Source organism: Ammodytes marinus, assembly GCF_949987685.1.
Source record: "Ammodytes marinus genome assembly, chromosome: 9".
NCBI classification, from domain to species: domain Eukaryota; kingdom Metazoa; phylum Chordata; class Actinopteri; order Uranoscopiformes; family Ammodytidae; genus Ammodytes; species Ammodytes marinus.
The window spans coordinates 13,334,221-13,357,208 of NC_137213.1; the positions used below are offsets into that span (position 1 = coordinate 13,334,221).

General features: G+C 42.4%; 1 protein-coding gene across 2 annotated transcripts in view; it reads left to right on the forward strand.

Annotated features, from left to right (window-relative positions):
- The first annotated feature begins 5,264 nt into the window (after positions 1-5,264).
- Positions 5,265-22,988, forward strand: part of egfra (epidermal growth factor receptor a (erythroblastic leukemia viral (v-erb-b) oncogene homolog, avian)) — a 48,654-nt gene continuing 30,930 nt past the window's right edge. Inside the window, exons 1-2 of one of the 2 annotated variants that reach the window (XM_080034334.1) lie at positions 5,456-5,527; positions 22,485-22,581. Coding sequence is in view for 1 of the 2 variants with exons in the window: in XM_080034333.1 (XP_079890459.1) it covers positions 5,449-5,527 (79 nt within the window). In the remaining variant the exon portion in view is untranslated. Of the gene's footprint in view, positions 5,528-22,484; positions 22,582-22,988 lie in introns of both variants that reach the window. The other variant, XM_080034333.1, reaches the window with a different exon arrangement.

The window sequence follows — 22,988 nt, forward strand, 5'->3', positions numbered from 1 at the left end:
TTCCCTTACTTTATTCAAGTTGAATAATTTGAAGGAGACCGATCCCATAGTCATGCCTTTCTACAAATATTTTTGCTCATCACAATATATGAAATGTTCCTCACTTGGCTAGGCTACCACCAAGAGAAATTTGGTTTGGTTCTGACAAATTAAATAAATAGAGGCTACATGTGTTTTTTTCCCACGTTCGTAGCCCTTTAAATCCCAATTGGGCCTATATGTTTACTTTTTCATGCTGCAGACAACTCCCCCTAAATAGTGTTTGTTGTGGAGAGAGATTATATTCTGGTAAGAAATAGCTTAGAAGCCGCTGTGGTGCATCTGGTAAAAATGCGCAGAGGATGTATAGTCCAAATGGGGTTTAATGAAATAATGCAGAATACACATCTGTGGTTCACAACTGTTGGTATGAGTGTGGTTCTGTAAATAGACAAATAAATACAGAAAGAATACTTAGCCACACATAATACAATGCTGCTTATACACACCAGGCTAATAACAATATTACAGTCAAACAACAGTAATATAAAACATAACAGCGATCTCTTAAATAATTAAATAATATGCGTCACGTTCATATGTTAATGGCGTTCCGACGCTGCCGTTGCATTAACATATTATACAATACAGAAAACGCTAGTAATGGCGATCTAACAATCAACATAAAACGCCCTTACATAAGCATAAAGGGGAAGGTACTTACAGGTATATGAACGCACACAATACTGGAATAATCAACAGTTAAACACACACGGCCAACTCTCTCAGGCCGTTCGCGCTGATGTCCGCTGTCACACTGTTCCCTCGGCAACTACATCACCCGCTCGCTCTCTAATTAGATGCACGAGAGGAGACAGGTGTGCATGCACCGAAAGCATGACCATACATAAAAAAACTGGCCGCTCACGTGAACAACTGTAGTAACTAACCAACGGCCCTTTACAACAGCCGCCCCCAAATATGGCCTGCCAAATTTGCTCTACGTAGAAGGGCTGTGTGGTTCCGGGTCCATCTCCCGGGTAGCAGGTAGTGCGATGAGGTGGGCTACCGGTCTGGAGGGCTGGAGTGTCCTTCTGCCACTTCCCGCGGGTTTGGAGAACAGGGAGATAATGTCTGATATACTGGGCCCAGAACTGATCTGCCAGGATCTGGGAGTGCTTCCAGTGGCGACGACTCAGGAGGTTGGACTCATCATAAGCTGAATGAGGCAGAGACGGGTCGCGCCGCCCCATCAACAGCAGGTTTGGGGTCACCGGATCAGGGTCAGCCACATCACTTGACACATATCCCAGGGGCTTGAAATTCAGCACCCCTTCCACTTCGATCAGGACATTCCTCAACACCTCCTCAGTGACTGCTTGAGGTTGGACGGTGGCGTACAGGGCAGTCTTCACTGACCTTATTTCTCTCTCCCGAATGCCACAGAAATGAGGTGCACTCTGTGGGTTGAACTTGAAGCTGATCTGGTGTCTAGCTAGCTGATCTTGTCGCAGGAGGTCCAACCCTGCTTCTTTGTAGTCTTCAGCATTAGGGCTACTCTGGCTGGTGGCCGCCCCCTGGCGGGAAAGTGCAACAGCACGCACCAGTTCTCTAGATGAGGTAAACTGCTCTGGGTTTGGGAGTGGGGGCCCTGCCGCTGCTGAACCGTAACTGCAGAAAGTCGGCTGCCGTACCTCAGCTTCTTTCTCCACAGAGCCTGCAGATAATTTGGTCTGCCAGAACTCTAGCGACTGTGTTAAAACAGCTTCCTTGGGTGCCTGTACCTTGTGCTGAATCCCTCCAACCTCCATCAGCTCAGTTCTCTCCCCTGGCAGGATGATGGCTTCTTGGTCCTGTCTGGAACAGGAAACTTGCTTCTCACCTCTCAAAGGAAGAACATCCATCTGCGAGGGCCTTTCAACACGCTGCAATAACTCTGCAGAGGGGGAGAACGTGGACATATGCAGACACTGTGTTGGCTGGAGCCGACCTGTCCCAAACCTGGTCGGTCCCTGAAGAGTCCATCCCAGTCGGGTCTTGACCGCAGCCGGACCTCCAGGGGGTCCCAGACGCACTGGCTGGACCGCGGTAACGAGGTGGGGGTAGTCGGAACCGATCAATAACACGGGATGGACTGCACTGAAGGCTTGGAGTGGCAGCCCTCTTAAGTGCCTGAATTTCCTCTGCAGCATCTTAATTGGGTAAGTGTGCTCGGCTAAACCTAGCTGATCGGCAGTGAAGGCTCCCTTAATCTGAAAGGTCTTGTGTGGCTGGCAGGCAGGGGATATGGAGAAGGAGACAGATGACCCATGGACCACCCTACTTTCCTGGTGTACTGTTCTCAGCGAGAGGTTTTCTGGTTCACCCTGTAGCTTCAAAGTCTGCGCAGCCGTGGCGAGCAGGATGGTGCGCTCAGAGCCATCATCCAATATGGCATATGTTTCCATGCAGTGTTTGCCGTTGCGCAGTATCACCTTGCTCACCTTCAGCATCACTGAACTGCAGCCTGATCGTCGATCCAAATAGAAAACGTCGCTCACCGTACTCACCGGTCCAGAACTGTGTCCTGTTACTGGCTTAGCATTGACATCATGAAGGGCTTCCAAATGTTTCCCCTTACATGTCTTGCAGGTAATCTTCAGTCGACACTGCGCGGCCTGGTGGGAGCGGCCGCAGCGCCAACACTTCTTGTTGGTCTTCACCCATGTGCTCTTCTGCTCGGCGGTCAGCTGACTGAAGTTGGAACACTGATTCAAATAATGCTGTGAATTAGAACAGTAGGGGCAGTACACCTGTCTATCCCCTGGCAGGTTGCTTACAGGCGCGGATGACTCTTCCTCTGGGTGGCTCTCCTGCTGATCGGCGCCATACAGGATACTGGTAGGCCGAGTCCACTTGGGATCCCTGTGCTTGTCTTCCTTCTGGTCTACGTCATGTATGCTGCTTTCACCGAGGGACTCAAACACAGACTCCTGCATCTTCAGCTCATACTCTAACCATTCTCCAAAATTCTTCAGAGTGGGAATGCGGATATGCTGGGGGTACAGATACCTTTTAAACTCTGCTCTCATGTCCTGTGGGAGCTTGGAGAGCAGCCGTGCCACATGTGACCCACACTGCAGCTCGACATGGCCATTCTCCCCAAGGTGGTCTAACATTCCCACCAGTGCCCTCACTCGAAGCGCAAACCGCTTGAAGGCGCAGCTGTCATTGCTGCTGATGCTGGGGGCTTCCATCAGTTCGGCTATGCGTCTCAAGGCCAGCTGGTGTGGTTGCCCGTAATGCTCTGTGAGGGATGCCATGGTGTTGGAATAGGGCTGCTTGGAGTTGGTATAGGAGTCGGCGATTAGGAGAGCGTCCTCAAACCTAAGGTGATCCACCAGAACTTGGTATTTGAAGCGCTCCGTAGCATCAGCTGGGAGCAGGTTATCCAGAGCGATCTTTAATCTAGTGAACTCTCTTGGGTCCCCCCTGGTGAATATGGGAATACTGGGTTTTGGTCCACGGTACACCTTCTCTTGCTTCCAGCTGCGATCACTGTGGTCCTGTTGATGAGCCGCTGCTTCGCCGCCTGACTGATGGATGCTGTACACTGATCCACATACAGAGCCTGCATCTGGCTCACCGTAATCAGGTGTGGGCACTGGAGGTGGCTGTTGAGCCTTCCCAAACCTTTTAAGGCACTCTGTCAGCTCTTCCACCAGTTTACTTTGGGTGGCGGTCACCGATGCTGGTTGTAGGGGCTCAACTACTGGTGGTGGAGGAGGCCAATAATCCTCTTCTTCTTTAAAGGCGACAGGTGGGGCATCAGTGAACTGCTGCACCTGTGGTGGCGGAGGTGGTGGTGGTAGGCTGTCCACCTCTGGTCTCATTGAACGTGCAGCGGACTGGTGTAACTCTAAGCGGACAGGTTGAGGAGGTAAGGGGGTGCCTCCTGTAGTACTGGCATCCAGCTGTCTCTTCATTTGTGTCACTGTGCAGTGAAGCCTCTGATTGTCCTCCTGAAGCTGCTTTATTGCATCCAAGATAACCGACGTAGCCTCTGATGCTTGCGAATATTGGGTGGCAGGAGTACTCTGGTATTTAGGGGGTATTCTGAGGGGGGCGGACTGACTAAACCTTTTTAGTATGGCACCGGTATCCACAGACCACTGCTCATGAGGCGGCTGAAGGGCAAAAGGGACCATCTCGGCTGCCCTCTCTGCGCCGCCATTTGACTCCTGGATCCGAGCGGGGTGAGGCGTTGCTTGAGGTGAAAGTGGACGTTGCTCGTAACGGGGTTGGGAGACGGCGTAATCATCAAGCCAGGCTGGTGGTCTTCTCTCACGTCTGGGCCGGGCGCCTGCTTCGTGACTGAACTGGTCTGTAGGCCTATACATCTTTGGTTGCCTCCACAGTAACTTCTCTTCCCGGGTTTCGGCACCAATTTGTTGTGGAGAGAGATTATATTCTGGTAAGAAATAGCTTAGAAGCCGCTGTGGTGCATCTGGTAAAAATGCGCAGAGGATGTATAGTCCAAATGGGGTTTAATGAAATAATGCAGAATACACATCTGTGGTTCACAACTGTTGGTATGAGTGTGGTTCTGTAAATAGACAAATAAATACAGAAAGAATACTTAGCCACACATAATACAATGCTGCTTATACACACCAGGCTAATAACAATATTACAGTCAAACAACAGTAATATAAAACATAACAGCGATCTCTTAAATAATTAAATAATATGCGTCACGTTCATATGTTAATGGCGTTCCGACGCTGCCGTTGCATTAACATATTATACAATACAGAAAACGCTAGTAATGGCGATCTAACAATCAACATAAAACGCCCTTACATAAGCATAAAGGGGAAGGTACTTACAGGTATATGAACGCACACAATACTGGAATAATCAACAGTTAAACACACACGGCCAACTCTCTCAGGCCGTTCGCGCTGATGTCCGCTGTCACACTGTTCCCTCGGCAACTACATCACCCGCTCGCTCTCTAATTAGATGCACGAGAGGAGACAGGTGTGCATGCACCGAAAGCATGACCATACATAAAAAAACTGGCCGCTCACGTGAACAACTGTAGTAACTAACCAACGGCCCTTTACAACAGTGTTACTAACAGTTCACACAACGTCTTTTTTTCTTTATTTTTTCATGGCAGCCATCCTCTGTGCCTCTACCTGAGCTGTTAGGGGAAGCGCATCTATCCTCCCTCTTGCTGACGTCAGAGCGGCCAGTAGTTTGTCCTCGCGCCGCACGAGCTCGAGACCGCTGGATATATCTGTGCGCGAGGAGGAGGAGCTGTCAAAGTTTTCCCAGAGAAGGGGGAAAAAAAGTCCTTCACTTAACAAGAAGAAAACCTAGAGATAGCCTACTCACCCCGTTTCGATAAAGCGGAATATCGCGTGTTGTTGGCATGGAATGACACCCTCTCGCCGGGAGCTTTAAAAAATACACACAGCCACGATGGCAGCCCGTTTCATGAAGTGGATCAGCCTCACCTCTTTGCTCTGCCTGGGCTGCTGTGTTCTGGCGGAAAAGAAAGGTATGTTACAGAGAGCTATTGCACATGTATGTTGGCTGTGTTTGGCTTTCGCTTTCCTAGTTTCGTGGCCAGCATTTAGGGTACATAAATCTCAACTAAATCAAAGACTGCTCCGAAAAGAAAAAAAGTGGAGCATAGAAACTTGACCCAGCGTGGGAGAAAAGTTTCGGTGTAGCTGGTTAAAGCTCCAGAGGCTCCAGTGAAGTTTAGCCTTCTGTATCAATAGGCGATTTAAAGCGGTAGGCCAGTTATCGATAACGTATAAAGTAGCGTGTGGGCCGCTGTGGAAAAGTTCTGATTAATTGGCAATTTAGAAAACTGCGCATGACTGCCACATCCCTTGTGAAAATGACTAGGACCCCAAAGTATCGGAAATTTGCACCACATTGAGGATGATGCTGCAGGGAGGAGATTGTGCAACTTGTTGGCGTATTTTTAGTTTTTTTACTCTAAGTGTTGTCTCTCCCCCGCCCCTCTTACTGTGTTATATTTTGGATGAAGTGAAGTGTCATCTTTTTGTTTCAAGTGCTTTATGCATTCAGTGTTTTTGACCTAGTTGTAGGCTATAGCAAAATATAGAATTCAAATCAGGACAAGGCTGTCACCTTGAAAACACACACACACACACACACACACACACACACACACACACACACACACACACACACCAACACACACCAACATCTCTATTTCTCACCCAAGCTGTGTTCTTATTTTCAGCACCATCTTACATACTTACATAATTCCAATTATAATATATGCTATGTAAAACAATGTGCCTAGTTTGCATCTGGTCCTCAAAGGAAATTAGATCAACATTGTGAAAACCTATCACTTCATGAGAAAGGGTAGGCGTGAAGTATGAAAACAAGTGCTGAAGTTTGTTTTAGTGCTTTCTTTCGACCCTGAAGTAAAGGTCACAACATTTTTTTTTTGATGCCATGGCAGTGTTTTGACTGGTACTTCACTTCAATGCTCTCTTGCCATTTTCAAAAAAATATGTCTTTCACTTTGGGGCTAAAAATGTCAGCCTCTAAATGAACACCTCAGATATTTGACTGGAAATAGAGGGCGGAAGAAATATCTGACATGTAAGAATACCTTTTTTTTTTTTTTAAATATATTCCACATGTAGGGGCAGTGAATCAGAACTCATATAAAGGCCAGATGTCAGGAGAAAGAGAGAGAGAGAGAGAGAGTGACCAGAAGTATCACTTTACTCTCTAATGAGTGTAACTTCCTTTCCTCATGAATCATCATTGTCCGCTCTCATTGCACTGTTTTTCCTCCTTATGAGCAGATAAGCAGAGCGCGCTCAGTGCCAGCAGCGCACGTGCAAGACAAGTTGCATCTCCCCCTCCCCCCGTCTGCTCCGACAAGTAACGACCAGAGCCGGGGTTTTTAGAGAACCATAACAAATCAAAAGTGTTTGTGAGCCAAAAAGACAGAGTCCCTAAATATTTCCGGGCTTCTAAACAAACTTGACAGTGTACATTTGATTTCACACAGCAGCAAGTCTCCCACGGTAAATAAGGATTTTATTAAGACCATAGAAGATCAGTAATGAACAGCTGTATTGATAGTTATGCTATGCACTACAAATTGCTGTCCATTTTTATTACGACTGATCCAATTTTTATTGCCAAGAAATGCATTCTCTGCCATATGGTCTGAAGTTTTAGTTGTTGTTTTTGTTGTTGCTATTTTTTTCTGGTTTTGGCCAGAGGCTAAGACAGATGTTTCTATGTGGCACGCCGTGTTTAACAAGCACACTATGTCCAACGATTGTTAAACTTGATTTGAACAGGATGTCAAATTCCGATTTCGTTCTTATGGCATCGAAAACTCCAAAATGGAAAAAGACAAATAACATAGTGCTTGTTGGACATTTTCTGTTGGTTGTTTCACATCTTGATAAACGCATACATTCATTTTATGTTATTGATTAAAGAAAGATTGGCCGGAGGGTGCTACAATGTATTCCTAGGATTGAGCCATCTACTTTGCAATTGGTTTATTCATTAACTTAAAATATGTCCTGAATTACCACACATACTGGAAATACAGTAAAATGTTTTACTTTTCTAAATGTGTTTCACTGATGTCTTAAAGTCCCATCAGGCTTCTGAACGCTAACGCAAGTGAAAGGGCTCATGGGAAATGGTGTTTATTGAATGCCAATAAAAACAAGAAATATTTAAAAAGCAGCAAAATGAAGAGTAAATAAAAAAACTACCATCCTTATTTAAACATTTCAGTTCTCACAGGTGCTGATGTAAATGGTGGGCTGATCATGTATCAGTGAGATTTCTATCCAATTTTTTTATACACACAAAAATATCCTACAACTTTAATTTCTAAATTAGTACTACTTTTACTTTGAAAATCGGAAGGGGTGTTATTTTCCGGTCTTGCAGAATAGAACAGGATTATTGATGCTGACTGAACCTGCCCGTGTGTGTAAGCTGCAAGTCCACCTAAATAATTTTTTTTTATTTAATAAGATTTCTTAAGCTTATTAAAAGTTACACGAGGTACTTTAGTATATAATTACAACTAGCTCCAAAATGTAAAAACAAAAAGAGACAGTCTTGATCTAAGTTTAGTGACAATGCTCAGATAATCCAAAGAGGGTTGGAAAGAGATTCTAAAAGCCTTAAGAAGAAGGATCATTTTCTCTGGTCTCAAAGGATCAAGCAATCTTTGGACTTATTTTAAAATCACCCAGCAGGGAGATACATGGTTTTCACGGATGGACGACTGTCTGATCTGTGTTGGTACAGTCTGTTTGAGCTGGAAGTGTGTTGCTAGGGAGCAAGTGAGAACATCTGGTCAGCTGTTTACACTGAGAAGTGGCAAATGATTTTCAAGATGAGAAAAACTTGAAATTGATGGAGAACCCTTTGTGCATATTTTTCTGTGTTTTGGTGTTGTTTCTCGGGACATTCTGAACTTATTTAACCTTTTAACAAACTTTCACCGTGTATGGTTCAATGAGCTGAAGAGGGAGACAACCCTCTAATTTTCGCATTAACAATGTTCACTTAATTACAGATACTATAACACAACTATCAGATTAATTACATTTGTAAACACATTCATTCATAGGTCTACCAATTAATTTTGTCACTTTTAAATTGCCAGTTTGCTTAACTCCTTTGCTGATTATTAATCCTAGTTTAGCACCTGTAAATAGGCAAGGAAGACCTGTCAAGGTTTGGATTTCTCCAGATGTTGAAACTGTATTTATCAGGCTGTGCTAGGAGGGATTTAAACATTGTTGGAGGGTGGGGTTTTGCTCTATTTTATTGTTTTAGCCTTTTGAAAAACAGATAAATAAGTTTAAAGGGATTGATTAAACTGTTTATTTGCTCTCAGGGAAGGGCAAAAGATCACATGATTAAATAACTAGATTAGCTTGTGATGATAGAACATCCACTATTTGGAAGCCGGATGCTACCGTATAGGAGTGGAGGGTAATGTTAGCTACTCTTTCCTGCTCTCTATTGGATTTAGGCAAGTTAACATTCCAGCAACCACATCCATTATTACTCGATATAGCTTTATGACTGCAAATCCCATTGCTTGGCCCCTAAGACTACTTTCTCTTGTAACGTTTCAAGTAAAAACATTTTTGAAAAGGTATAAATATGTAATGTAAGCTTCCAAACGTCAGACAGTAACCGCCTGATCTCACATTTTATGCCTCCACACTAGCGATAGCCTAAGACCGAAGGCATTATGTTTTCGGGTTGTCCGTTCTAGCCATTCTTGTCAGCGATATATATCCAATGAACACTCGAGGGATTTTCTTTAAACTTTTCGCAAATGTGAAATGTCCATTCTAATTCAAGAATGAACTGATTCGATTTTGGAGGTCAAAGGTCAAATTTGGCACACACTCACAGTTTGAGTAGAAGATAAGATGATTATATTTTGGAGGTCAATGTCACTGAGACCTCGTGTAGTGTGAACGCAATGTCTCAAGGAAACTTTGAGTATAGATTTTATAGGTCAAAGGTAGGGGTGGGAAAAATAATCGATTTTCCGATTAATCGCGATTCTATCTCGAACGATTCAGAATCGATTCATAAAACTTAATAATCGATTTATCATTTTTTATTTTTTTTTATACTAGTATTTAATATTAGTATTTCCTGCACCACTGCGCATGCACACCACACAAGTGTGAGTTGTTAAAAGTGGCGACAAAAGGGCAGAGAGCAGCAAACCATATGACCTGCACTGGCTTTGTGTCCGTTTACTTTTTTGTATGAGAGCTGATTTCCAAGCCATACTTTTTGCACAATGTGTTGAAATGACATAGACAATAATAGAATAGAAATCCTATAGAAACATGATTTACAAGATTAGAAAGAAAATATAACTGAATAGTTTAGATAGTTTTGACATACTTCCATATTGTGTTGAAAGCTGCATTGATTATTGCACTGTTCATAGAAAGTCATATTTGTGACAAGAAAAGCTTTTTCTCTAATACAATATTAGAGAAGGTAATTCATCTGTTGATTGTATTTAATGATCATCACAAAAGTAGGAAGTGATTAGCAAACTCTGAGTAGCAAACTCAGATGTGTATATAAATATATTTTTGAAAATCACACATAGGTATGTACGTAAAAAAAAATTGCATCGAGATGCATTGAGAATCGATTTTGAATCGAATCGTTGACATCGGAATCGAATCGTGAGGTGCCAAGAGATTCCCACCGCTAGTCAAAGGTAACTTGGACCTCTTACATATAGTAAGGTCACTGTGACTTTGTACCATATTTTAGCTTCTTGAAATCAAGGACTTTGAGAGGTACATCTGTTCACCGTTGACTACATGTGCAGGTGTGTGAGGAGGGAAAACTTAAGTATTAAGTAGTTAGCTGCACCAAATTATGTGAAATATGTTATTTGCCACTCAAAAGATGAATTCCCAAATATATTAAATTATAATCGCACTAGGGGTATAAACATATAATTTACCAGGTGATCATTTAGTCCACCTTCTCCAGTTGCAATCCTGTTGTGGGGAAGACATTAAGGCCTTTTTTAAAATAAACTCAAGATTTGGTAATGCACCAGGTAGCGAGTAAGCCTCTCCCAAAGGAAGCCCCCACCTGTCAGTCTGCCAGGGGTGTGATGGCTTCAGGTGGGAGTCAGGCAGGACTTGCTGAATAATAGAAAAGCTCCTGGTCCTGTGCGCTGGCATGCTCACTTTATTAACTGTCATCATCCGCGGGGGAGGTTATAAATAATGCCCGCAGCTTCAACCCGGCAGCCCCAACCACAAGTAATAACTGTGGTGATTTATTTCCCAGAGGAAATGCTAAATGGTCTCGGGATTCATCAGACTCCTTCTATTTGTGGCTGGAGTTATACTGTTGTAGTGGTGATGATTACATTTTGTATGGTATGCTTAAATAGTCTAAACCTATCTGCCGTTCAATGTGTGGGATATGAGGTAAACCTCCATGAGAGCCCTATGAGTTAATCTGTGAAAGATCAAACTAATCTCAGGGACATGTCAACAGCTAGATCCTTAATCCCCATCTTGCTTTGGGAAAAGGATAACCGGGTCTGTATACATTATCAGAGTTAATGGGTTATTCAAAGTCCTGGACTGAATGAGATTGGAAGATAATAGACACAAGTGAAGTCCAGCTCGATCATTCATTTAAGGCGAGACCCTCTGTGAATTTAATAATTTTTTTAACTGAAAGGTATCATCATGAAACTTTTTGCCAGTTGATTACTATAAATATGCAAATTTGGGAATATCTAACTAATTATGCACACATTTGCATCTCTTTAAAATCTAAATTCTAGATTTGGGATAAAACCAGAGATAATGTTGTGATAATGGCTGTTAAAGATGGTTGTATAGGAGAGATTTACAGACGCAAACAGACAAGGTTTAGTAAAATAAACAACTAAATGTAAATTTTGGACCTTTCACTTATACCAGTATGATGGAAGCAGAATAGACAACAATTTCTTAATTGAATAATGCTTGAAAAAACAATGTTTTTGCCTGCAGTGTCTCTCCTTTAATGTGCTTGCACACCTGCAAAAGTTGAGCTGAATCATGACAAAAATGTCACTCCTGCAGGGCATTTTAGCATCCTGAGTAAGTGCTTTTCCCCTCTGTATGCGTGGTGTTGGAATCTAACAAGCACCACTTCAATCATCGGTCCTATCTATTTCTTTCCGTCACATTCAGAAAACATTGCCTTTTCTTTTCATTAAGGCCCACTCTCTGGGATAAGATGGATGTCGGTAGTGAAATACTGTACAGGTTATGTTCCAGTGTAATCGGAGAATCTCTTCTGAGGGTCCAGAGTGGCTCTTGTGCTCCTACACTGCTGCTGCTGCTTTGTCTATCTAGCTGCTTTCTCTGACGACCTTCCCAGACTTCCCATCTGCTGCAGCCATCGTTGGAAGTATGGCTTTCTGATTTGGGTTGTCCGTGGGAGCTGGAAGGATCATTTCTCTCTTGCCTTCCCAGCTTTGATACACTGCGCCGTGTCTGAGTGAGTGGTTGAGATTTTGAGAGAGAGCTGCTGGCGAGGTGTATGTAGGATTTTGGTTTCCCTCCCGGACAATAGCGCCTCTGTAGAGAGGGGCAGGTTACCTGGCAGCACTGATACTTTTCTATAGAGACTCTGAGAGCAATTGAGATCTGGGGCCGTGCAGCAGATGCACCTCGAGGCTAGACTTGTATGTCATCGAGAAGGAACACAGAAGTGAGGCAGCATTTTTTCCCCTTCTTCTTACTTTTAACTGTAAAAGAAACATCTGAATACAGAACATCTATTGTGTGAAGCTGTTTAGGAATCAGGTAGGGCTGCACACACCGTAATTACCTGTCTGGTTTCATTGCTTTTCAGTTCAACCACAACCAAATAATGCTTAAATGTCTGACATAAATGTTAAATAGTTTTAAGAAATGCTGTCTGCACATCTGTTTTTTAACATTCAATGCGCTTGTTTTCATTTAAAGTAAACCGTTTTTTTTAATGTGTTGTAACAGCAGCTACTAAAATCCACTCTGTAGTTTGTATACATCCACTGATAACATAGCATGGAATAAGTGAGTGAACGTTGGTTACTCATTGAACGGATTCTCGTCCTTTGTTTGTACATGGTAACAAAGTGATCCGCTGCATTTATGGCCTTTCCATGATCCCCTGTGCTGTGCATGGAGTCTCCAGTGGAAAGAGACCCAGGAATTCAGGTTGGAAAATAGCCCTTCCGCTATCTCTCCATCTCATCAGGTGTAGTGTCGTGTTAAAAGGCGAAAAGTGGCCACAGGTTTCATTGAGTTACTAAGCCTGTGTATGTATCTCCTACAGGATATCTATTAACTGATGGGCTGTCCAGGAGTTGTCATGATTTAGTGCTTTGATTAAGTGCTTTGATTTGATTTATACTTTTGCGTTATGTTTTAAGACCCAGTCCAATGAAAAAACACCCCACTGATAAATCTCACTTTACTTTGTGTGCATCTTCATACAAAGTCAAATTGGAAAAAGTTATTTTAAAGTGTTAAACATCCTCAAGGACACATATTGTTGCTATTATTTATCTATGTGGACTGTATATGGACTTTATATGTACATCTAGTTTTTAAAGGAAAGTCTAAACTGGACTAGTTACTTATGCATGACTCAAGATTTGCTAAATGGATGGGTTCAAATGAAAACAAATATTGTTTTCTTTTGGTTGGATGGTGTATGTGAGCTAATGGACTGTAGTACACCCTCTTCATGTAGACTGGTTGCAGCAAATGAAACATTTCTTAAACCTGCAGTGTGTAGAATTGTGGGTTTTATTTCCTTGCAGATTTTGTAGAAAGTAATTATAATATCCATAAGAACATTTAATTTAGTGCATAATAGCTGAAAAAATTTTTTGAATGATTTTTTTTCCCTTAGAAAGGGTCTCATATATATCCATGTTTCTGTATATTTTGGACCAAGGCCTAGTGCCGCCATCTTGAAAGTGTCATAGTTGGAATGTCATCAGGTGCATTGTTTAAAATGTAGAATTGTTCTTGTCCTTGAAGGCCACTGTAGCTTCTGTTTATTATTCGAAAGGGTTGGGGTTACCCAGGGAGCGTTGCATTCTAGAACTTTGTAGAACTTTCTTGATGATGTCATATTACACACTGCACCTTTAACTTAAAATTTCTGCTGTAAAAGGATTTCATGTTTTTGCTGTGTTTGACAAAGCTGTTTTCTGAATGTGCTCTGTCAGGCTGGAACTGCTGAAACAGTAATTCAGCTGTAGTAGTGAAGGCAAGGATGGAAAGTGGGCACTGAACGTGTTCCGTCCTGGAGGCTTTTAGCTTGGATGAAAACCATTGCTCCAACCTGCTTGAGAAACGTGCAGCTCAGTTCAGTCCAGAAGAAAAGTGAACAGTGTGAGCGAGGCCTTACAGATAATTCAGTTGGTGTATTTGTATTTAGCAAGGAACTCTATGGATGTCACAAATGCAAATAAGATGTCAATGAGATAGACAGGATGCTTTAAAGATTGAAGAAAGTATTGCACTGGCAAGAAAAAAAAGTTGAGGATATACCAACAAACATCAGATGGAAGGGGTGAGATCTTTGACATTGATATGGGTGTTAATCTGCCTCTTCAAAAAGGCCTTGAGTTGTCCTTTTTAGTTGCTGCTGCCTCACCTTGATATCTAAATTGGAGATTAGTCTCTCACCATTATCCCGAATACAACCAGTAGGTGTGGCATATTCTCTAATAACCTAAAGGCCAGGACACACCGGCCAGATAATCGCCGTCGTAGTGTCGGTAGGGGGTCGGGACACAAATCTGTTTGGTGTGTGCCGTGACGTCGGCCAACGTAGAGGTCGTCGGCCGACGTCATGTTCAATCGGCGGCCGACTGTCTTTCATTTGGAGCAATTTGATTGGTGGAGGGCTAGCGAATCAGTGAAGCCCGGAAGTGAGGCGGGTAGCACAAACAGCTAACAACAGCTAGCCATCGTTTTAATGTGTTTGTTCGTTTCGTTTTGAGAGTACTCACATGCATCAACCCTTGTTGACTGCTCGACATCATGCTCGACACTCTCTGCTAAAAATTGTGCTCTTATGGTCCGTAAATATAAATACGTATTTCTATCTATGTTTATGCTCTAGAGAGCTGTCCCATCATTTCCGGCTTTCGTATTTTTTCGGGCCACAATACAGATTAGCGCCGCCTGCTGTTGTGGAGACATTACGTCCCGCGCAAGCGCAGAGCGTACGGAAAATAAGCAGTCGTCTCGGTGTGTTTTTTGGCCGCGACGGGAAGACTGGAGCTTCCTGAAACGGCGACTCCATTTTTTGGGTAGTCGGAACGAGTCGGACTGGTGTGTACTGGCCTTAAGGGTCATTCTTAGGAGCAAAGTTTCAAATGGTGCTCGTCCAAAAGAGGAATCCCCCACAGGGAAGGGAACAATAGCTTCACAAACAAATCTCCATCTCCGAATATTTCAGAAGAAAGCATTGGTTTCAGGGTGGTGGCTGATCTCTGAAACCCTGCTTCCCTAAGCGCATTTAGCCTCTTCCTGTGCGGTCCACTGGCCTGGTTAACTAAAAGGGGCATTTTAAGCTGCGACTCACTGTTTGTGGTTTGGACCTTTTGGCAAATTATGGTTAATTCATCAACATTTTCTAAATCGATTCCAATTGCAATTTGCAAAAGAAAATGGAATGGAGATCCAGGATGTTTAATTTGTATTCCCCTTTGCAGAGTAAAGGGGGTTGGTGGCTTCCTGCCTCACATCCTGGTTCAAAAGGATGTTGGAGCTCTTTAACAGCCTCAACCTCAAGAATTAGCATAGTTGTTATTTGTTTGCATTGGCTCTGGTTTAATGTGTTGCTTTAAGGTTTATACTCACACCTGGAAACACTGTAAAAAGAGTGACTTTGATATTATTTCTTAATAATTTCTTGACATGAATATAGTTACTGCAGGAATTTAATTCAAACTATATTTTGTTCATTGATAGATTACAAGCGCTGAGCAGGATTGTCTGATAGTTTTCATCGCTCGATAGTTATGGAAAATCTTGTTTTCTTTGCCCATGTTATTAAGGCATTACACGCTTCATTGCAAGGGTGCGGTAGAGTGCCAATCAAAACCGGCAGTTTGTAACTTTGTTGTATTTATTGAATGCTGAGTCCTTTGGGTCTTGGTTGACAGGATCAAGATGAAAATGGCTTTTTACAGAGGACTTTCTCACAAGCAAGGTTTACATCTACAGACTTGCAAAATCACTTGTTACCGGATACCTGTATTGCCTCAAGGTTTCCTTTTAGCCCAGACTCCTGTCACATATTTGAATTGGCCTAGTATTGACAAGCTACAGAGTGCAAAGCTTGCATTTGTACCCAACAATGTGCTTTTTGTGGTAAGATCCCTAGCAGTAGTGTTTCCTACAGAAAATGGGAAAAAAGGCAGAAAATATGCCAATACACATCGTGGGTGGGTGGCAGAGAACCAAGTAAGATAATGAGAGAACACGCATGGCTGAGAAACACTCACAAAGAAAAAGGAAAGCATGCAGGACAAAGAAAAAGGAAAGCATGCAGGACAATTGATTCTCAACCAGCTCCTGTAGCTCATGTGTGGACAAAACTTAAATGGAAATCTCCTTCCCGGCAGAAACTTCCCTGCAGAAACTTTTGTCCGAAAGTCTTGGGACAAAAGGTTCTTTATGCAGGACTTTGTTGTCCTCTTTGACAGAGGCTTATCTGTCTTCCTTGACCTTAACTTGCCATGTAGACATGACTTTACAGCCCTGTGTCAACAGTGAGGAGAAAGGCATCCCTGTTGGCTGAAAGTTATCAAGGCTGTTTGGGCAAAATAATCCATTTAGCTAGATTTTGGAACTTTGGACCAGGGCATCTAAAATACTCTCAGTCTCAATTATAATGCTTAAATGCTGAATGTCAACCTTGAGGTGTGACCATAAGAAAAGTCAGAGGATAACCAAAGTCATTAGGATTTAGTCTCCTGTCCCAACTTTTGTTGCTTTCTATCCAATAGGACCAAAGTGGTCCACCGAGCCATGCTGCAATTATGGCTAAGAGAGAAGACTTTTTTATTAATGCTTGGCCAGGTGCTTTCTTTATATGCCCAAAGTTTGTCTCAAAACTTATATAACTCGGGAACAAAAAAGGACACCAAATCAGAGGCCAGTGATGCATATTTCTGGCAAGCAAGAAGAGACATAACATACTGTAGCTCTTCTCTGAATTACGACAACAATGAAGATAACGCTTCTGGCACTGTATTGTGGCTGGCCCTGTTAGAGATAGAAAAGAAGATGTCAGCCCTCCCTACGCCATGGTTCCAGCGTTTTATAAGCCAGCATCACCTCTCAGGGATTTTCATCATCATCGTAAAACGTATTTCATCCCAGCCATTTATAGATGAGATGACAGCACTTGTTATAATATTGAGTGGTTGCAAGGCTCCGCTACAGAGGCCATTTGTGATTTGTTTCACTCCCGGGCTGTGAAACATAATGTGCTCTAAACACAACATCCCTTCTGTAGTACCTTTTTCTAATTGCCTGGTAAGTTTCAACAACACCAATGCTTCGTTGAGCTCAGAATGAATTTCCTAGTGGGACTTTGAGCAGAACATCTTCATTACCACATGTTTTCATAATTGATGCCAGAGGCCTGTAAAAATAATTTTGCTTGCTCCACTTACAATGTTTCCCTCTAATAGGGAAACTGCCCACTAAACCATTAGAAGGCCATATAGCATATGTATATTCCAATGCACTGCATCATATTACAGACCCATGCAACTTGAAGTATCACAAAAAAATGATCAATATCTAATACTCTCCTTTCATTTTCATAACAGACCACTTCAGCTTGATAGCTGTGTAGGTGGAGAATAGGTTCCCTGATAGAAATACCCTGGAGTGCATAGTTGGACAGGTGCCAGCCAGTAAGGATTAGCTCTCCGGACCTGCAGTATATCCACTACATCAACAACCTCTTCCTGAGCTGATTAGAAGGCAGTCTGAGATTTTTTAATATGAATCCACTTGTTTAGTTTTGATCCGAGTACAGTATTATTTCAATAGTCGCTCACCCATAATACTTAGGATTAAAAACCAATCTAATCAGGTTTCTGGGTCAAGGGATGTGTACATAACCCACTCAGCTTTATTTCTTGTACCAGTAAGACAGGAGGTATTTGAAATATGCATATAAGACTGGCAGGGGAAATTGCCTTTTCTTCTTATTGTATTTCGGACGGGTAAGGCAGCATCTCGGATACTTTGTATGCATTTATGTCCGTTGCTTCCAGGAAATAAAGTTATCTGAACTGTCCAAGAGTAAATCTGGGTAATAAATGCTTGGCACCTGTTTGTCGGTTCAAAACAAATCAGTAATGAGATCCGGGATTTGGAGCTGGAAACGTCATTACATCTGTGGAGCTGTTTTGGAACTGAAAAAACAATCTCACCATGAGGTCTATTTAGAAGATTTAATGGAGATTTTGATCATTTTACACCATCTTCGTCAGCAAATGGGGTATGGCCAGTTGTCATGGAATGGTAGACATTGCATTTTCCCTTTTTGGGAGCACAACAAAGGAGATGAATGTTGGCTTAAAAGTTGAGTTTTGGGAGTTCATCTGTGACCATGGAAACAGTAGTAAAAAAAAAAGTAAAAACATTTTTATTTGTTGACTTTTTATCTATTTGTCTTTCGTTCATTCCTCACATTGGCAACGGCTGCAGTTGTTGACGAAACATTTTCACCCCAATGAGATGAAGATTATGTTATATTAATGAAAACCCCAGAACAGATTCTAGAAGTGAGTTGCTTTTTCAAGGTCAAAAGGGACTTTCAAACTCAAACTGTGATGTTTGCACGTGTGTTATAAAGAAACAAAACCTTCACACCAATATTAAGATAATTATTGCTATTATTATTGTTTTTCTTTTCTTATATCAAATCAACTTGAGAACAGGGAAGCTGATCCGTCTCTTTTTTCACTGGGTTGCACATTGGATAATGTTGGAAAGGCTGCTTTGTATCATGGCTTATATACTGATTGCCCATTCTCTGGAATAGTCAAAAGTTCATAGTGAGTGTTTCATACACAGTGATTCTGTGCCAGGGTCCTTGTGTTAAGCAGTGTAGCTGATAGCGAGAAAAGGGTCTGGCTTGCCAATTGCGATGCCTTTGATGATGACTGATGCAGAGCAGCCAGACTTTAGGTTGTTTAAAAGCCCCTGTGTGTCTCTGTAGTGAGGGGGCGTCCTTGAAACAACCACCCTCCTCAGTCATAATCATCTTAAACAAGCTATTGCATTGTTTGAGCATGTGCGATGTGCTCTTTGTCAGGAACAGGATAACGCCCCGCATGTTAACAATGACTGAAATCGGATCCGTGGGCTTGTGCGAGAGGTGTTTGATGAAAAACAAGCACTATTTTCTGTCAGGCGTTGCTGTTCACACATTTTCGGTGGGGATAGAAGTGTTTTGAAAATACCCTGAACAGTGTAATCGAGCACTCTGGGGGCCCCATGTACTTGGCAGTGGCACCCCGTTGCATTTCAAACATTTCAGTTTGATGTGTCATCAGGAAGACGTAGCTAAATCATCGGAGCTTTCCTGTGCAAATTAAATTGGTCATGCTTTTGGCGAGTACAACGCAACAACGTAACAAAATACTCTTCCACAGTGTTGAATATTATGAGAGCTCCTCGGCTGTACAGACTAATTCCCATGAGCTCCGTTTGACCATGACTCTCGCCCCCTGCCAATGTCGATGAGGGGGAAGCTACTCATCAGTGGCTTTAAGGGCCTTCTGATGTCAACCATCAACCAGGGGTTGAAATGGTGAGTAAGGGCTGAGCAACAGAGTAAAGCTTTTCTAACGCAAACCCCAGGGCTTTTGTAGAATAGTCCTTTTATGGGGTCTCTCTCCAATGGGCTGAGTTGCTAAAGAGACATGACTAAGGCAGCAACAGAATTGTTGGCTGGCAGGCGCTGTGAAACAGTGGTTTAGACCTACACAGAAATGTGCCTGTCAGCCATCGGGCTAAAAATAAGAAACCTCTTAAGCAGTAAGGCTGCCTCAAAGAGTGTGTCTATCGCCTTTGTTTAGATGAAGTGAGGAGTCTAGTGAGTGAGCGTTATCTCTGTCCCCTCTCTGCTGATGTGCTCCAACATAACCTGGGCCGGGAATTCTTAAACCAACAGGGGATTCCCGAGTCCCAGCTGCTTTCTCTTGTAGGAATGATGTGTGAAATGTGTGGGTTCCTTCGCTTGCGGTTGTTGTTTTGCTTTCTCTGTCTCTGCCCCTGTTCCTCCATTCGTCTTGGCATGGCTCAGTGATGGTTGGTGGAGGTGGTGGTGGAGGGTGGAAGGGGACTGGACGTTAAGCAGTGAGTTAGCAGCAGTGCGCTTGCCGCCCACACCCTCTTCATTCTTCCTCCCGTGCTTCCTGTGGGATTGAAGAGGAGTATGGTTTTAACAGGGAAGGAGAAAGAGGAAAAAGAGAAGGGGGGGGGGGGTTATCGTTGTCTTGGCTAGAAGGCGCTTCAATGGGGAGAATGTCTGGATGTAAGGGAGGAAGTGGGCTGAATGTTGGAACATTTCAGGAGAATGGTGGGTGCATTATTTAAATTTAAATGGGGCTGCAGGGCTAACGGATTGTGTGAGTTTTTCGGGGTAACAGGAGTGGGATTGTTTGTTGAGCCTTTTATGGAGGACTTATGGACTTCTCAACAGGACATCATCGAGAATTATTTGACTTAATATGTATTGCCGGGTATCTGGGCCATCATGTTGGGCCCCTTGTATATTGGTTGCAGCTGGAGAGTAAAAGTTGTGCAGCTGTGTTTAACTAACTCCAATAAATCAACCCAGTGCCCAGTAATTTACGGCTTTTCTAATGGTCTTCTATCGTTTGTGGTTGATGTATTTCTTATGTGGTATATATGACTATTAGTTAATGAATGCATTATTGACCAGATACATGTGCAGTATGTTGATTAAGCTCAACTGATAACCAGCATGAATGCGATGAGGTCTTTGTTGTAAGTCAATAACTAGGCCTACATAAAAAGTGAAAATTATTTTCTAAATGAATGATGGTTCACTGGAATCCCTAACAGCCTATTTGCACTTACCGTAATTTTCGGACTATAAGCCGCGACTTTTTCCCCATTTTTCGACCCTGTTATTACACAGTATATGTTCTGTAGCTACTAGGGATTGTCGTTAGTAATCGAGTACTCGAGTACTCCTCGTTTCAAATGAACTCGATTGGTGGATTAAAATGTTATATACTTGTACAAAACGGCACAAAACGGATAAAATAAAGTTGAATTGCATCAAAATTGAATATTTTGATGCAAGTGCAATAAACTGAGCGTTGTGTCAAACAGCAACTGCAAATAACTGCCACCTCCGTGCCACCGCAGCGCAGCCTGTGTTCTCCACGGCACCGCGGAGCTGAACACGGTCTCTCCTTTCTCTAGAACATTTTCAGGAATATAACTGTCCAATTATTTCAAAGCAGATGATAAAGTTACGTTTATAAAAAGGGGAGATGACACCTGTTACTCTCAGTTAGTAATGAGTAGACTCCAGGTGAGCATGCAAGGTGCTCTCCGCTTGGAAAGAAAAGTAAAGAAGAAGAAGAGGAATTAGTCGCAGTAATTATTCACGGACACAGAGTGAGCATTACGCGGTTGGATATACAACTACTAAGTCTACTGCTTTGGTGAGTTATTTATATGTATTTAAATTGTAGGACAATCATTTTATATAATTTGCTGCCCTTCTTATTTTAAATGGTGACTTAGGCTTAGGTTACAACTACAGCCCATGCTTTTTTTCTCTTTTTTTCTCCCCACCGCAGACCTAATCGATCGGTTTAAATTGTGGCCCGTCTATTTAATTACTTTCAGTGAGGAAAAGGTGTTTTAAACTTGTGGAAAAAAATCCTTAATATCTATGGCAACTGTGACTGTTTGACAATAAGCATTGAGCGCTTTATTGCGGTGAACCGTTATTCTGCAGACAGATGCGTTGCATTCTAAAAATAGAAAAAAGTTTAACAAGGAATCGATTGATCCTCGAGGAATGCAAGCGATCACTTGAGAAGCGAAAACACTACTCGTGCCCATCCCTAGTAGCTACTATTGCTCTAAATGGTAACACTTGAATACGTTATGCAAATATGCAACTTGTTTGTTGAAATGTTAATAAATGAGAGCTTCCTCAAGCAGCCATCTCTTTCCCGACAATGCCCTCTGTGCATGAACTCTTACATATGGTAATTAAACATTATAACACCTGCGGCTTATAGTCCAGTGCGGCTTATAGTGCGGAAAATACGGTTCCTCTTGTCTTGTGGTAGATAGCCATGCATATAGTCCATCCCCAAGCCACACAAATTGAATTGCCAATGAATGCTGCTGTAATTGTTGTGCATATAATAAATAAACCATCTTGAGTGAAATATGTTCAAACATGTTTGCGTAAAGAGTTTTCTACACATCCAGGACTATAAATATAGCTGTAATATTTAATTTTTTCTTCAGCACTGTTTTGGGTTCCTTTAAATTCTGAGGGAAGTATCTGATTCTTCAACAGCAAAAGAATTCCGTTTGTTCACCATGCTACCTTCTTTTGTATATCTACAGGCTTTGGCAGCTAGAGCTAGCTGTAAACAATGAACTGCAGAGTTTGGTAATATTTCTCTTTGTTGGTGATCTTTTTCCCATCACTCATAGTCATCCGACTCATTGTTCATATTAAGATATTGAAAACATATTAATGGCCTGGGGCTCCTGGGGCTAATATCAAGTAACTTTGACTAGAGGGGTGTAAATAGATACAAGTTATTCCGTTTGTTCACCAGATAGATGCTACCTTCTTTTGTATATCTACAGGCTTTGGCAGCTAGAGCTAGCTGTAAACAACGCTGAAGTGCAAGTGAACCAAAAGAGTTGCAGGCCGGAAAACCAAAACGATGAGCTGCAGAGTTTGGTAATATTTCTCTTTGTTGGTGATCTCTTTCCCATCACTCAGTCATCCGACTCATTGTTCATATTAAGGGGCACTTTACACGGTGAAAACGTGACAGTTTTCCAGTTTTTGGTTTAAAAAAAAATTGAACTCGTAAAAACAGAAGACTTGCTGATAGTGAAGGGGCTTCGTGAGCGGATACCTTCCTGTTAGGCGTACTTCAAAATAAAAGTCAACTCACGTGTGTCCAGTGAAATGCTATTAATGTTTAGCCAGTGAAATGCTTTTACTTTGAAGCCGTAGCCTTAATGCTCCTTTTGTTGAACAGTAGCCGCTAGCTTAACCGCTGCACGCTGATAGTGTTTTTAATGTAGAGAGAGCCGTGTCCCTGGCATATAGAAGTGACACACGTTTATTTAGCTAGAAAA